The sequence below is a fragment of the Somniosus microcephalus genome, chromosome 11 (genome assembly GCF_052327205.1).
Source record: "Somniosus microcephalus isolate GS21.2 chromosome 11, FLI_Smic_1.0, whole genome shotgun sequence".
NCBI lineage: Eukaryota > Metazoa > Chordata > Chondrichthyes > Squaliformes > Somniosidae > Somniosus > Somniosus microcephalus.
The window spans coordinates 210,775,616-210,793,502 of NC_140997.1; the positions used below are offsets into that span (position 1 = coordinate 210,775,616).

The window sequence follows — 17,887 nt, forward strand, 5'->3', positions numbered from 1 at the left end:
CTTAAAAACATATACGGGGCAGAAAGTCTACCCCAAAGGAAAAATAAGAGTGCCTGTGGTATACAACGGCAAAGAAATACAAAAGTTGTATTTATACATTCTACAAGATGGTGGTCCACCGTTGTTGGGACGTGAATGGATAAGGAAGATACGTTTAGACTGGCACTCCATTCAGGCACTGACGGTGACCAGTAAGGAAAAAAACAATGATGACATCATACCTGAACGATTAAAAGACATCTTGGCCAACGCCAAAGAAGTGTTTCAAGAGAAACTAGGAACCTTGAAAGGCATCACCGCCTCAATAAAAGTGGAAGATACAGCAATTCCAAAAATTTTTAAGGCAAGACCGGTGCCATACGCAATACGTCCGGCAGTCGAGGCAGAGCTGAAGAATTTGGAAAAGGCAGGCGTATTATCCAAAATAGATTGGAGCGAATGGGCAACACCCATCGTTCCAGTCATGAAAAAAACATTGAAAAATAACTCTGAGGAACAGGAAAAAATTCGCATCTGTGGGGACTTTAAGGTGACTGTAAACCCGGTCCTTCACACGGTACAGTATCCTCTTCCGAGGATAGAAGATATTTTCGCCTCACTATCCGGAGGGAAACGTTTCACAAAAATTGACTTGGCACAGGCATATCTACAGATGGAGGTTGAAGAGACCTCTAAAAAGTATCTCACAATAAACACACACAAAGGCCTGTACCAGTACAATCGACTGGTTTTTGGAATAGCATCAGCTCCAGCTATCTGGCAAAGAGCTATGGAGCAAGTCCTGCAAGGGATTCCGGGGACTCAATGCTACCTAGACGACATCCTTATAACAGGAGAAAATGACAACGAGCACCTTGCCAATTTGGAGCAGGTGCTCACTAGGCTGAAAGAACGGGGCCTACGAGCAAATCGCCCCAAGTGCGAATTTTTCCAAAATCAGATATCATATTGTGGCCACATAATTAATAAGGAAGGGTTGCATAAGTCACCTGAAAAAATTGAAGCAGTTATAAAAGCCCCAGCACCTGAAAATGTTTCACAATTAAGGTCATTCCTGGGATTAATAAATTACTATCATAAATTTTTACCGAACTTATCAACTATTCTACACCCTCTTAATGATCTTCTACAGACAGGAGTGATTTGGAAATGGAACGAAGACTGTAAACGTGCCTTCCATAAATGTAAAGACTTAATCACATCCGAGAAAATTTTGGCTCATTACAACCCATCACTACCAATCAGACTGGCGTGCGATGCATCCCCTTACGGCATAGGAGCGGTATTGTCCCATAGATTCCCTGATGGCTCGGAACGGCCGATAGCTTTTGCGTCACGCTCATTGAACTCAGCTGAGCGTAACTATGCCCATATAGACAGGGAAGCACTCAGCCTGGTATGGGGAGTGAAGAAATTCAACCATTACCTACACGGACAAAAATTTACCTTGCTGACTGACCATCAACCCCTCATCTCCATATTCAACCCTAAAAAAGGTGTCCCCATTATGATGGCACAAAGACTACAGAGGTGGTCCCTTTTTCTAGGGGCACACCAATACAACATTGAATACAAAGGGTCAAAACAGCATGGGAATGCTGACGGTTTATCACGCCTACCATTGCCAACGATAGAAGAGGCACCTACCGTAGACCCAGTAGAGATATTCCACTCTACCATAGTGGAATGTCTACCGGTGACAAATTCTGCCATTGAAAGGGAGACAAGAAATGACCCTACTCTCTCACGGGTCTACGATTTAACAGTGAAGGGATGGCCAGCACATGGCGAACCACTGTTGCCAGCATTCTCGCAAAGAAGAGAACAGCTGTCAGTGTGCCGAGGAACCTTGATGTGTGGATCCAGAGTGGTGATTCCACCCAAACTCCAGGATAAAGTGCTAAAGGAGCTTCACAAGGGGCATCTGGGTGGAGTGAAAATGAAGAACCTAGCTAGGGCGTTTGTATGGTGGCCAGGTATCGATGGAGACATCGAAGACATGACCAAGAGCTGCCTAGGATGCCAGAAGGTCCAAAATGCTCCGCCACAGGCCCCTCTACATCCATGGGAGTGGCCCTCATCTCCCTGGCAAAGGGTGCACATCGACTTTGCTGGTCCATTTATGGACTCAATGTTCTTAATCGCAGTTGATGCACACTCCAAGTGGCCGGAGGTAATAAAGATGTCCTCCACCACCACGGAAAAAACCATCACAGTATTAAGGACCATATTTGCCAGGAATGGGCTGCCGGAGCAGATATGTTCTGATAATGGACCGCAATTTGTGTCCGAAGAATTCAGAAAGTTCTTAAAGAACAATGGGGTAAAGCACTACACGTCCGCCCCATACCATCCCGCCACCAATGGATTGGCTGAAAGGTTTGTCCAGACCTTCAAGAAGGCCATCAAGGCCATGGGTAATGAAGACATAAAACTTCAGCACAAGGTGGATAACTTCTTATTTGCATATAGGAATGCAACGCATATGGTTACTAACCAAACTCCCGCCATGATGTTCTACAATAGAAACCTAAGATGCCGGCTGGATTTGGTCAAGCCCAACATCCGAAGGGACGTGGAGAACCGGCAGTTTCAGGGCATGAATGAAAGGCCAACTAGGGCCTTCCAGATAGGCCAACCGGTTTTGGCCCGGGACTACCGTACCGAGAAATGGCAGCCTGGAACTATCTGCACACGATTAGGACCACTGATGTATATCGGAGACAGCATAATAAGGCGCCATGCTGACCAAATCATCAAGTCATCCGAAAAGGGACAACCTACACCACCACTCTATACATCTAACGATGAAGTAGAGATACCCATATCTACCTCCGATCCGGTGCCAGAAGAACCTACTACACCACCAGAAACTACTACACCCCCGAGGCGTTATCCGGACCGAGTCAGGAAGCCTCCTGAGAGACTAACTTATAATTAATTAATACAGCAATGTATATTATTTTGCATATAACATGTAATTAATAATTACTTAAAATATGATGTACTAGTTAGCTAGAAGGGGAGGAATTGTGGTGTATGTGCCTTTAAGAGCAATTATGGTGTATGTGCCTTTAAGAGCCCCAGGTGTGCGTAATGCCGGTAATTGCCACTTGGGCTATATAAGCCTGTGTATTGTGTATATCCTTTAGAAACCCCCCCCCAGACTTGCTTAGTAAATACCTATGAACCAACTCCTGTCTTCAGTGTCTTTATCTACACACGGACACTACAAAAAGTAGTGGAAGTTATGTTGAACTTGTATAGAACCTTGATTAGACCACACTTGGAATACTGTCGACAGTTCTGGTCTCCATATTATAAAAAGGATATAGAGGCACTGGAGAAGGTGAAAAAAGATTTACTAGAATGATACCAGAACTGGCCGGTTATACCTATCAGGAAAGATTGAACAGGATGGAGCTTTTTTCTCTAGAAAAGAGAAAACTGAGGGGTGAACTGATAGAGGTCTTTAAGATTATGGAAGGGTTATTTAAGACAATAGGGAATTCAGGAGAAACTTCTTTACCCAGAGAGTGGTTAGAATGTGGAACTCGCTACCGCAAGGAGTAGCTGAGATGACGAGCATAGATGCATCTAAAGGGAAGCTAGATAAATACATGAGGGAGAAAGGAATAGAAGAATATGTTGATGGGGTTAGATGAAGAAGGGTGGGAGGAGGCTCGTGTAGAGCATAAACACCTGTTGGGCCGAATGGCCTGTTTTTGTGCTGTAAATACTATGTAATCCAGTAACACCTCAAATTTAAAATGTTCAACCTCTTGTTCAAATCCCTTCAAGGCCTTGCTGCTGTTTATCCCTGTAACCTCCTGCAGCCTTAGAACCATCCGAGAACTCTGCATTCCTCCAATTCTGGCATCTTGTGCATCCCCAATTTCCTTCACTTCACCATTGGTGGCTGTGCCTTCAGTTGCCTAGGCCCTATGCTCTGAATTTCCCTCCCTAAACCTCTGCGCCTCTCTCCCTCTCCTCCTTTAAGACTGTCCTCCTTTAAGATGTTCCTTAAAACCTACCTCTTTGACCAAGCTTTTCAGCACCTGTCCTAATATCTCCTTGTGTGCCTCGGTGTCAAATTTTATCTGATAATGCTCCTGTGAAGCGCCTTGGGATGTTTTACTATGTTACAGGCGCTATATAAATGCATGTTGCTGTTGTTTACATTAGTTAAATCAATACCCTCAATTCATGTAATCATACACCTGCCGTTGGACTGCCAGGGGATGGGGATAGAGACACGTGGGATAGTGAGCTAGTTTGTTTTGTGCACGTATGCACACTGCTGCTTGGGAGTATTGTAGTCATGTGTTGTAAAGATTTCAATTCACAAACTTAAATGATGTAGCTAGGGTCAGATTTACTCGATGCTGTAAAGTTGTGTTGAAGTCCCTACAATTACTTTAAGAAATTATTTCTGACTTGAAAGGTAGAATTACAGTAACGTCCAAATTGTCATAAAATGCACCAATTAATGTGTCAAAATTTAGTATGCTGCCATGACCCTTTAAAAAATAAATGTCATGCCTTCAGCATCTCTCTTCAGTAAGTTCTAAATCTGCCATTGCTGTAAACTGCACTTTTGCGTACTTCTGATTTGTTTTCCCCTGCAAAAAAAAAGTGATGGTAGGTTGTGTATATCTGCAGCTTAACTTAGAACAAGTCTGTGTTCCACTGTACTTCTGTCTAACTCTTCACTTTCACAAGTCACAAGACTGTTTATGGCTGTTTGCCATTAAGGACTCTTCATGTTATGTCTGCTTTTTAGTTGAGGTGTGGGTGGGGGGTCACTTTTTTCTAAGTTCTCAGTTTATTTAGTTTGGCTATGATACATTTTTGTGTTTTTAATGGCGTATTTATAAAACATGAAGATCTATTTCAGGTGGAAATATTGGCGCTTTATGAAATAAAAATTCCAGTGAATTGACTTTCTGAATTTGAAGTGTTTGAAATATTACAATTGAGAAGATTGTCCATTCCTTGAAGTGAATTTCAAGTTTGCATTTAGACTAAAATCTCATCATTTATCTTTTTGTGTGTGTGTGTGTTTCAATCAAGATTTATTTTGAAATAATTTGTGCATCATATCTATTTCTAAACAAAAACTAATGGTTTAACATTTAAAAAAAATATGGCCTTTTAAAATTATTATTTATTGTATAGATGCCAAAGGACGCTAAAGGGCAAGCATAAAACACTGGTTAATTACTTAACCAGCATGAGAGAGTTAATTAACCCTTTGATGGTGATAGGGATTCCTTTTTAGCATTGAGATTCTACACATTTTTCTATTGTTTAACATTTACAAAAATATTTTTTATACTTTTCTAATTTTGAATATTACAGTTGCAGAAATGAAGCACTATACAAAGCCATACAAATCTTAATACATTGCTAAAGACAGTTTACATATTTTCACTTCACTTTCTGGCCGCAAAAAGATGCCAGATGGCATTTATTTCCAAGTATGCAGCCTGAGCGAGTGGCACAATGGTAGTGTGCAATGTTCCCTCCAAGCTGCACGTGTGCGCGGCCGCGCAGCAATTGGGAAGGTACCGCGCAGGCCGCTCACAAGCTGTTCCCTTTAAGATACTGCACAGCAAATTTAAAGGTGGCGTGCACGAAAAAAAATGTAGAAGGAACGTTGGTAGTGTGTGGTGAATAGATCAGCTTACAATAATCTTGAAAAGTAAAATAAATCCATTTATAATAACAACAGAAAATGCTGGAAAAACTCAGCAGGCCAGGCAACATCCGTGGAGAGAAATTAGAGTCAACGTTTCGGGTCAATTCTAATTTCTCTCCACGGATGTTGCCTGGCCTGCTGAGTTTTCCAGCATTTTCTGTTACTTCGGATTTCCAGCATCTGCAGTATTTTGCTATCGTAAATCCATTTATAGTTCTCTTAAGTTTAGTGGAAAGTGTTATTGCCTTCCTGATGGAGTTAACGTGACTTGGTAGGCGGAAATGGTTGCTTGAGAGTCTGCCCATCTGTTTCTGCGAGATTTCAATTTAAACCCAAGTAGTCACGAAAGGCTTTAGAATAACAAAATGTGTTTTTAGTATAGCAATGTTTATCTGACATCAGAATAAATATAAAAATGCTATATATATATATAATATATATATAAAAGCATGTGGCAGATATTAATCTATTGCAGTTGACTAATATTGCAGTTGTCGGAAGAATGCTTAATGATCTATCCTTTCCAGTAGCTCATAACACATTTTTGAATGGGCTGGAAGTATTTTTATCAGATGCAGAGATGCAAATGTTACATTTATAATATATTCAGATTTTCTGATTGATGTTAATGTACAGCTGGCATTAACCTTTTTATTTTAAATGGGTAAACACTGGCTTTGGAATAATGTTGATGGTAAATTCTAGGCTTAATATATTTCCAAAACAAAAAATCAAATGTTTAATAAAGGCAATACGTTTCTCTTGAATCATGATGATTTTTACCTTAATGAGTATGACAGTGGGTGAGAAGTTACTTCTGTTATCTGTTTTTCACTAACCTGGTACTACATTGTAGCTGGACTCAGTTTCATCAACACCTATATATGAGTCAAGGAAGGTTATAGTGCTTTCATCTGCGTTAATGTTCGGAACTTTTGCAGGAGAATGTGAACGTCTAGGTTTCGATTGTCTGGCCGAATTGTGATTCACAAAGCCAGCTTGTTGTCGTCCTTCAGGGCGGAGCCTCCTCCTCTGACCCCTGCTCGATGCCTTATTTTCCCTCTTACCAAGAATAACACACAGGTTAAGAAGTAGGCAGAGCAAAACAAAAGTGTTTACATTCATTATTTTTCTTCAGGTATCACCTGCAAAAAAGAAAAAACAAGAACAATAAGTTTCACACACTTTTCATTCCCAAGTTTGTGTGGATGATGACATTAATGTTTGAACAGCTTCAAAATATATTTAGTTCCAGCTAAGTTCAGCTTCATAATGCTAATTTCAATTGCATGTCCATGTAAGTACCAATTTATATCTTTTTAATGAAGGACTGAGCTGTGGAATGTTTCTCAAGAAACAGCCTGTTTTAGTTTAACTGAATAATATGCCCACTTCCTGCAACCGATACAACTTTTTTTTATCAAAATGGAAAATCTGCTGGTTGTGCTATGCTCAAAGTAATGGCAGCTTATAAAACATAAATGTTTATCTTGTTAACCCCCCTTTTGTTGGTCTACAACAGCCAAAACCTGTTAAATATCAGTTCAATCTTGCAGTCAGTAAACAAATTTGCTATTTCAGAAACCTATTGATGGACTGTTTCTGTATGCAAACAAGCTGAAAGGTGGGACTTTAGATGGGCAGCCTTAAATGGAAGAATGACAACAGGCAGACAACTGAGAGAACTGCCAGAGAAAAAAGAATAATGACTAGGTCTTGTACCTATAGTCAGTCTGGTTATGACAACTGACTTGCTGTGATTGATCTGTATGAATAAGTGATAGCGCACCACAGTGTATTTAATGCAGTTGCAATTAGAGAGAAATACCAAGAAAAAATACTCCTTGAACTGTTGCACTGATTGAATTAGCCTGTAGGATGCATTTCTGGAAGACACTGTCATAATGTAAAATGCCTGGTTATTGAAACTAATAAAATATCAAACAAGTGAGGAAACATCCATTAGGACATTAAAATCATAGATAACATTCAGCACTGATTCACCAGGGTGATGACAGGGATAGGAAACTATAATGAGGGGGACCTTGAGATATTGGGACTAATTCCGCTGGAATAGAGAGAGGATTTAAGAGTTTTTTTTTTTAATTTTCAAGAGTTTTGATAGTGTGAATAGGGAAAGCCTATTCCCTCTGGTTGGAGAGTCATTGACAAAGGGTCATTGATTTAAAATTATCACTTCAGTGAGTGAGGAGAGACGTTACGAAAACTTTCTTTATAGCATCGTGCAAGGAAGGAATGCTTTACCACAGGGTCTGGCTGAGGTAGAGCCCATTGCTTTTTTAAGGGAAAGTAAGATAAATTTTGAAGCAGGGAGTGATGCAAGACAATGGGGAGAGCGCAGGCAAAACGTCGACACAGGCACAATGAGCAAAATTGCCCCCTTCCGTGCTGTAAACTTCTATGGAAACTTCTATGGTTCATTATGTAGATTTTATGATAAAAACAGCGAAACACTATCAGGAAGCTGGAAGTTACACAAATCCACTTCATGAAATGTTATGTTGTGGAATGTACACAACCTACATAGGATTTTACAGCACAGCAACAGTCCATTCGGCCCAACGGGTCTATGCTGGTGATTTATATGGAGCATCCATTCTGACGTAATGTAATGCAATGTAATGAATCATTGCAAAATTAATACTTTTGGATCACAGGGGGAGAAATTCATTATAGTCCCGTTTGGGGCGCTAACTTTTAAAAGTTCAGAAAATTAGCACCAGGTGCTAATGTTTCTTAACTTTAAAAAATTGGGATTTGCGCTCCAGGAAGGAAGTGGAGCGCTAAATCAAACGTTCCACTTCCTGGAGCACAACAGGCAGCAGGTGGGGCGGTAAGTGGAGCAGCGCTGCTGCGTTGGAAGACTCCTTCCTCCCTTAAAGGGAGGGGCCATCGCTGCAGGCTCTGCAAGGGCAAAACTTACCTGGTCCCCGACGGCAGCCGCGATCCGGCCCGATCAGCCCAATGCACTGCAGCAGAGTGACGGGCTGATTGAGCGCTGGGGAAAGAAGGAAAAAAAATGAAAACGAGCACTTGATTATTTTTTTTCCCTACCTCGGCCACCTTGCCTTTAAGTATCGCCCCTGAAGCGCCCGGCCTCCCGATGAACGCCTCCTGCAGCTGCCGGTGTTGTTGCCCGGCAATGCTGCAGGGGGTGAAACTGAAGTTCAGATCTGGGGCGATGCGCACGGCGATGACATCATGATCTCCGGACAAAGGAGATCGAGGCGCAACACCATACCGCCGCCACAAACCTCCTGCCGAATTTAGCAGGAAGCGATATTCTTGCCACGCCCGGACGATAAGTGGTTAGCGCCCCGTTAGCGCTCCCCGGAGGCGATAACGGGAGGCAAAAGGTACCCAATTTTTCCCCCATGAAGTGTAATGGAGTAGATCTGGAAACATTTAATCTGCAGAAAGGGTTATTAATCTACTGCAATCAAACTATTGATATGACCTGAGAGGTGTTGTCACATCACCCAGTCTCAAGGCAGCTTTTGTATTGAAAAGGTTGGAACCATTTGAAGGTTTGAGCTGTACTACTGCTTGATTTGTGACCTAGCAAGTAAAAAGTGTGACTGTACGAAGTTATGTTCCAAGTAATTACAATGAACAAAACATGAAAAATTATAATTGTAGGGTGTAGGCTTTCGGAAAAAATGCTTGATTAGATATCAAATGGAGATAAGAATTCCCTCCCTCTTATGGTAATCAACTGCTTCAGAAATTGCAGCAAAGTGGTCAGTGTTTACTTGAGTTCTGCAAATGTTTTGTTCTTTTGAAGTTTTATTCCCATTAAACAATCTGGAGTAGAAAGTAAGAGTTCAAACAGTGGTAGGGGTGGGGTTAATAATGTTGCAGTCACTCATATTTAAGTATTTTTTTTCCACAGTGTTTGTTTATATCTGTATGAGAAAATAATCTTAACAGTAATTACTGCTTTGTGCTTGCAAAACTCATTGTTCTACTAAGGAAGCCAGTTCAGATTCTGAGAGCTATACCATTTCATATTGCTAAGTAGCAGATCAGCAAAGACGCCATAATTCAAATTAGAGATCAGAAAATGTTTCATGGCCTCAGAAGGGATTGTTGTTAGGCGATCAGAAGTGGCAGGTGCCTGGAGATATATGATCACATTTTTAATGTTTGATGGACAAATGTAACGAATGGGAAAAGGGAAAGGGCGTGGGAACATAAGATGAATGGTAGTAGACTGTAGGACACAGCACAGAATGGTAGTAGACTGTAGGACACAGCACAGAATGGTAGTAGACTGTAGGACACAGCACAGAATGGTAGTAGACTGTAGGACACAGCACAGAATGGTAGTAGACTGTAGGACACAGCACAGAATGGTAGTAGACTGTAGGACACAGCACAGAATGGTAGTAGACAGTAGGACACAGCACAGAATGGTAGTAGACTGTAGGACACAGCACAGAATGGTAGTAGACTGTAGGACACAGCACAGAAGAGGGATCTGTTGATGCTGGGCTTCAAAATCAACAGTGCAATGTGCAAAGAAGGCAAACAAGATTTTAAGATATGTAGCCGGAGGGATAGAACATAAATTTAATGCAGTGACAGTGAGCTTGTATAGAGCACTGATTCAGCTCTACCTCAATATCTGAGTACAGTTCTAGTGACTGTACTATAGTGGGGACATTGGAAAGGATACAGAGGAAGGGGACTAATCTGATACTGGGATTAGGCACTTGAGCTATAAAAGAAAAGAAAGACTTGCATTTCTATAGCACCTTTCACGACCACCAGGCGTCCCAAAGCGCTTTACAGCCAGTGAAGTACTTTTGAAGTGTAGTCACTGTTGTAATGTAGGAGCAAAAAGTCTAAAGAAACTGGGAATGTTTACACAGGAGAACAAGTGGGTGTGGGAGACCATACCGAAGTTTTGACAATTCTAAGGGGTACAGTTAAAATAAAATCTAATAATCACAGACTCTAACCAGAGGGCACAGACTCGAGCTCATAAGGAAAAAGGTGAACAGTTTAGACATAAGTATTGAATGTGTAGAACAGACTGATTAGGGAGACAGTAGAGATGGATAGTACCATCCAATTCAAGAGATAGCTGGATATTTGTTTCCCAAAAGGTGGAATTATGAGATATAAAAGTATAATATGGTAGTTTTTGAACTTTGAGAACAGTCAGTTGAGCTGCGATTGTCCTCTGGTCCTGTACATTCTGAGAAATTACTTTGGTTAGGCGGTAATGTGGAACTTTAACTGAGCTCTTGATCCCATTTTATAAATGAGCTCCTGCAGCATTTATTCTCTTTTTTTAAATCATTTTGGGGCACACAAAAAATGTGCTCTCTAGATTTATAAGCAACCAGAAGGAATATGAACTAACTTTTGGAAAAAATTAAAAGAAACCTAAATCGTGAGGCAATCCAACCGGCACAAACATCTCCTGCGTTTTCCAAACCACGGTCAGCTACAATCCAAGTCATGTCTAAAGAGCCGAAAGAAAATTGTAATAGTCTGTGCAAGTGACAGAATATAAAATTGTAGGTATCATTGTCAGTTGAAGAAGAATGTGCCAACACATGGAAAATGATCAATCAATACCAAATGAGGATATGAACAGATGCAGGCAGCGGAACCATCTGTAAAAATAAACTGTGTGCATGGCCAAAGGCAAGGAAGTAAATAGAAATGTTCAGCACAACAAGTAGTCTTAGTTTTATAGGCAAGCATTGAGGTCTGAGGCAGCAACTGCTGAAGTCGATCCCAAGACACTATTAAGAAGGTTTTACAAGTGGTTCCTGTAATAACTAAGGATGGGTCTGTACGGCAAACTGAAGAACAGAAAAAGGTTGTTCACATTCAGGAAATGCTGAACTGACCAGAGCCAGAATGGTTGGCTGAGTTTGCAGTTGATGAGACTGAAGGAATTGTAGATTAAGATCAGACCAATTCGCCTGTCGACGGCGAGGACTGCAATAAAAACTTAGAAAAATGGTGTTCATTACATCTTGGTGAAATTGTTAAACATAATGGAAGAATTCGCAGTAGAATGGCTGTTCCTAGTACACCATCGTGATATAAAGAATGGAAGAAGGGGATCATTATGAGATACTGGAAAAGGGTGACTTGATGTTTGTACAATAATTGGTATGGAATAACATTACTTTTAATCCCATCATATTACAGACGATCCAAGCAGCACTGAATGAGAAGCCATGTTTAAAAAAAATCTTTTTTTTTCTGCAGATCAAGTTGCGCTCAAAAGAATTGTTGGAAAACACCTTGACCATCAATATTTGAGCATCATTAACTTAATTGATTTTATCAAAGCATGCAGTACTTGTGTTTTAAAGGTAATCTAAGATGTAACCTGGTGGAAGTATATTTTTAAATTAAAAATCTTCTTAATGTTTGCAGATAATGTATTTGTGCAAAAGCAAGAGACGCTGACTGATCTGAGATAATATTCCGTAAAGTAAATCAAGCGCAAGTTGTTCCTGAGTTCACTTCAGGTTCCGAGAACCAATTTATACTGGCTCTTCCAAACCAAACTTTACTTTCTGTTATTGAAATTAGTTTTAAACCTTTTCATGTTCATCGCATTCCTTGTACTCCTGAAGTACAGCAAAAAAAATTATAGCAATTTAAAATTTGCCATTATTCCAAATTGTGAATTGGTTTGACAACGAGTTAATAAACCTTTTGCAGGTACAATGTAGACTCAACTACCACTCTGCACTTTTGACCCGAACTGAGTAATATACCATTTACACTGGGGTCTGCAGTTCGAGTGTAAAAGCTTGGCCTCTGAGGGTTTCACTTCCACTGCTCAAGTGCAATTGTATTTTCCGATGCCTACGGGTGTGTAAGAGCTGTGTACAAACCCGTAGGGACCTCGTAGTGCCGGTTTCAGGCGTAAGGCCTGCTTTTACCAGCATAAGTTTAAAAAAGTAAAACAATCTTTTTTTTCACTCATTTATAATGTAAAAATACTTTTTAAAAAGGTAAGTTTATTTTTAGCCCCGTAAAAACTTTATTTTTTTCAAAAAATTTTAATTTTTGATTAAAATATTTAATTTAATGTAATTTTAACTCATTTTAAAAACGTGATTTTTTAAAAAACATTTATTTAATGTTGAAGTGTCTTTTTTCAGTGATCCCCTTCATACTTTTGACAGGTAGACCTGTCAAAAGTATGAAGGGGGATTCCCTTCTCCCATTGGCTCGCCTGGCCCACGTGATCCCAGGGACGCTTATGAACTGCCTGCGCCCCTGGGATACCCGGGCCTTTGCGCGCGCGCATCAGGAGAGGCCCAGGAGCGGAAGAGTCCGGACCTTGGGAGCCCTCAGTTAAGGGCATAGATTTTTTCCCGATAGGAGGCATCCGCACGTAGGATGCCTCCTATCGGAAATTACAGGCCAATAAGATTGCTTGGCTAAGTCCTGTTTAAGCACCAACATTAGTGTGCAGCAAAGTGGAAATCACTTCCCTGTGATGCTAAATTTGGTTTATAAATGCACCCCAAGACAGAAGTGTAACAGTGAAACATACATTTTGAAGGGCACCATCTTCATGAAAAAGTGTTTAGGAGATGTTTATTTTTGTTTGCAAATACATGACACATTGGTGTAAATTGGAGTGGAATACAAGTTCAGATAACCAAGGTCTGCTCTGGAGCTAGATAATTAAATCTAGGTAGGCAAACCTAGATAGGCAAACTTCACTACAAACTAAGGATGCAAATATCCTGTTCTGTTGTGTGGTATCTTGGGATTGAGTCCTTCTCTGACAGCTCTGAAGCATTCCCTGCTGTTTGCAGAGGAGTCACTCCCATACTGGCCTCCTAATTGATGTACTTATAGTGACCCAGCAGAGGGGAAACCCCGACTCGAAGATCTCTATAGCACCACTATAGTTGATCTATAGATATATACATATTTCAATTGAACATGTATCTAGTGAAAGTATTATTTCTTATGTAAAAATGGGCGGGTTCTTTACACATGTATTCACCGAGACTGTCCTTCCTTAAAAAAAGACATATTAAGAATATTATACTTTGTCAAATAAGGCTATGATCTCAATTCTGCCTAGAATTGTTGCCTTCCTTGTTAATTGGTCCAAGTGCAGACTTTGACAGAAAGTATTTGAAGGGCTTGGCTATGTAACTCCTAGGTGGCATATATGCAGTTATGATGGATGTTCTGCCCCACATCATCTCATTATTTTGGGGCACCACCCTGATGGTTCTGCAGCTTGTATTGGGGGAGGCCGTGGGGGTTAAAGAGCTCAGCTCCCCATGTATCAGTTGCTGCTGCGGAGCAGCTAGACCCAGGTGTTTGTGGCCTGGTTCTTAACCTATCAGCAGAGTTCATATCTGGGGGTGGAGGCTGGGGCATCCCTTCCAGCTGGCTGAACAGCTTGACATTCATATGCCTTGAGAGGAAGCCACTGAAGAGCCAGAAACACCCTATATTTGCTGTAGACCTCATGGCCTAGCAGGGACTCTGCGCCTCCCTGAGGAATTCTGTCACATGTGTAAGCCCGCTCCCTGGTCTGTCACAATGGGCACCTCCTGGGAGGATTTAGCTCAGGAGGAATCAGAGCCTGGTCCGAAGAAGGCATTACTAGATTATGCCCACCTCCATGATGATTATATTATACTGCACCACCAGCTGGTCAGAGGATTTTGACTCTCCCAGCATGACCACTGCTTCTGTCACTGCTGATAGGGCACTGGCTCTGAATCCCTGCAATGGTTTTCTCGCTCTGGCATGGGCCACTTCCCTAGAACTCTTCCTCCACTCTCTTATTGTCGTGTATGTACCCTTTACACGTACTTGTAACGTCCGTGTGTAATTGAGACACGGACTGCAGAAGTTGGTTATAACAGGTGTTTACTGAATGGAGACAAAACTGGAACTACTATACAAAGTTACTACACAGGCTTATATACAGGGGCGGTCACTACTGATACTGCAGTATACAGGGGCTGCAGAATATAGTTCCTTCTTCAAGGTACATACACTACAATTCCTCCCCTTTTAGCTAAACAGTACATAACATTCGATTAATAATTAAATAACATATTTACAATTACAGTTGCTATATACATTAGCTGAAGTTAATCAATTATAAATTCAGTCTTTGAGGAGGCTTCCTGATTCTGTCCGGATAACGCCTCTTTGGGGTATCAGGTTCTTCTGGCAAAGTTGATTCGGGATCAACGCCGTTGTTTGGTTCGTCTGCTTCCAATATCACCGATTCTGAGGTAGATGCAATTGGTACTTCGGTTTCATCACCAGGTGTATAGGATCGTGGTGTAGATTTGACGTTTTCCAGTGACTCTAGAATCTGGTCAGCATGGCGTCTTACAATGCTCTCTCCAACGTCCACGGTATACATTAGAGGTCCTTGCCGTGTGCAGATCGTTCCTGGCTGCCATTTCTCTGTGCGGTAGTCCCGGGCCAAAACTGGTTGACCTATCTTGAAACTCCTGGTTGGCCTTTCATTCATATTCTGAAACTGCCTGTTCTCCACATCTCTTCTGATGTTTGGCTTAACCAAATCCAAGCGGCATCTTAGTCTTCGATTGAAGAACATCATGGCTGGAGTTTGGTTGGTAACCGCATGTGTCGCATTCCGGTAGGCAAACAAGAAGTTATCCACCTTGTGTTGTAGGGGTATGTCTTCATTACACATTGCCTTGATAGCCTTCTTGAATGTTTGAACGAACCTCTCAGCCAATCCATTGGTGGCTGGATGATATGGGGCGGATGTGTAATGCTTAACACCATTGTTCTTTAAGAACCTCCGGAATTCTTCAGACACAAACTGTGGTCCATTGTCGGAGCAAATCTGTTCAGGCAGCCCATTTCTGGCGAATATGGTTCGTAAGACTATGATAGTTTTTTCTGTGGTGGTTGAGGACATTTTTATTACCTCTGGCCACTTTGAATGTGCATCCACCGCAATTAAAAACATCGAGTCCGTAAATGGACCAGCAAAATCAATGTGTACCCTTTGCCATGGAGATGAGGGCCACTCCCATGGATGTAGAGGGGCTTGTGGTGGGGCGTTTTGGACCTTCTGGCATCCTGTACAGCTCTTGGTCATCTCTTCGATTTCTCTATCGATTCCTGGCCACCACACAAATGCTCTGGCTAAGTTCTTCATTTTTACCCCTCCCAGATGACCCTCATGAAGCTCATTGAGCACTCTATCCTTCAATTTGGGTGGAATTACTACTCTGGATCCACACATCAAGATTCCTCGGCACACTGACAGCTGTTCTCTTCTCGGCGAGAATGCTGGCAACAGTGGTTCGCCATGTGCTGGCCATCCCTTCACCATTAAATCATAGACCCTGGAGAGTGTCGGGTCATTTCGTGTTTCCTTTTCTATGTTTGCATTCGTCACAGGTAGACATTCGACTATGGTCGAGTGGAATATCTCCACAGGATCCACTGCAGGTGCTTCTTCCACCGTCGGCAACGGTAGGCGCGACAATCCATCAGCATTCCCATGCTGTTTAGTTCCTTTGTACTCGATGTCATATTGGTGTGCCCCTAGGAAAAGGGACCACCTCTGTAGCCGTTGTGCTGTCATTATCGGGACGCCCTTCTTAGGGTTGAAAATGGAGACAAGAGGTTGATGATCAGTTAGTAGAGTAAATTTCTGTCCGTGCAGGTAGTGATTGAACTTCTTCACCCCCCACACCAGGCTGAGGGCCTCCCTGTCAATCTGGGCGTAGTTACGCTCGGCTGCAGTTAACAAGCGTAACGCAAAAGCTATCGGCCTCTCTGAACCATCAAGGGATTTATGTGACAGTACCGCTCCAACGCCGTAGGGAGACGCATCACACGCCAGTCTTATCGGTAGTGATGGGTTGTAGTGAGCCAATACTTCTCTTGAAGTGATCAGGCCTTTACACTTCTGAAAGGCCCGCTTACATTCATCGCTCCATTTCCATGCTACTCCAGTTTGTAGCAGGGCGTTCAGTGGGTGCAGAATTGTGGACAAATTCGGCAAAAACTTATGGTAGTAATTCACCAATCCGAGGAATGACCTCAGCTCCGACACATTTTCAGGCGCTGAAGCCTTAACTACCGCTTCAATTTTGTCAGGGGACTTATGTAACCCCTCTTCATCAATCACGTGGCCACAATACGATATTTGTTTCTTAAAAAACTCGCACTTGGGGCGATTGGCTCGTAGCCCATGTTCTCTTAGTCTAGTGAGCACCTGCTCTAGGTTGGCAAGGTGTTCACTGTCATTTTCACCTGTCACTAGGATGTCGTCCAAGTAACACTGAGTCCCCGGAATCCCTTGCAGGACTTGTTCCATCGCTCTTTGCCATATAGCCGGAGCTGATGCAACTCCGAATACCAATCGATTATACTGGTAAAGACCTTTGTGAGTGTTTATCGTGAGATATTTCCTAGAGGATTCTTCAACCTCCATCTGCAAATATGCTTGCGCTAGGTCAATTTTTGTAAAACGTTTCCCTCCAGATAGTGAGGCGAAAATATCTTCTATCCTCGGAAGAGGATACTGTACTGTGTGAAGGACTGGGTTCACAGTCACCTTGAAGTCCCCACAGATGCAAACCTTCCTTGGCTCCTCAGACTTATTGTTTAACGTTTTCTTCATGACAGGAACGATGGGTGTCGCCCACTCGCTCCAGTCTACCTTAGTTAACACGCCTGCATTCTCCAGATTCTCCAGCTCTGCCTCGACGGCTGGGCGAATTGCATACGGTACCGGTCTTGCTTTGAAAAACTTGGGAATTGCATTCTCTTCTATTTTTATCGAGGCGGCTACGCCTTTAAGAGTTCCCAGTTCTTGTTGAAATACCTCTTTAGCGTTAGCCAAGATTTTTGACAATCGTCCAGGTGTGACGTCGTCATCCTTTTTACCAGCCACAGTCAGTGGCTGAATGGAGTGCCAGTCTAAACTTATCTTTCTGATCCATTCACGTCCCAATAACGGTGGTCCACCATCTTGCAGTATGTACAGATACAATTTCTGTATTTCCTTGCCGTTGTATTCGACAGGCACCCTTATTTTCCCTCTGGGGTATACTTTCTGCCCCGTATATGTCTTCAAGACAATGGATGTGTCTTTCAAGGGTATGTGTGAGAATAGCCGCTCGTAGTCTCGTCGATTCATGACGG

The 17,887-nt window shown here is 42.0% G+C and overlaps 2 protein-coding genes across 4 annotated transcripts in view; one reads left to right on the forward strand and one right to left on the reverse strand.

Moving 5' to 3' along the window:
• cenpp (centromere protein P) overlaps positions 1 to 17,887 on the forward strand; it is a 333,753-nt gene that overhangs the window by 279,784 nt on the left and 36,082 nt on the right. The gene's annotated exons all lie outside the window — the stretch shown is intronic.
• The window catches only part of ecm2 (extracellular matrix protein 2, female organ and adipocyte specific), a 53,617-nt gene that overhangs the window by 31,828 nt on the left and 3,902 nt on the right, over positions 1 to 17,887 (reverse strand). For both annotated transcript variants that reach the window (XM_086001815.1, XM_086001816.1), the window contains exon 2: positions 6,541 to 6,846. In XM_086001815.1, coding sequence (XP_085857941.1) covers positions 6,541 to 6,826 — 286 coding nt within the window. In that variant the 5' untranslated portion in view covers positions 6,827 to 6,846. The remainder of the gene's footprint in view (positions 1 to 6,540; positions 6,847 to 17,887) is intronic.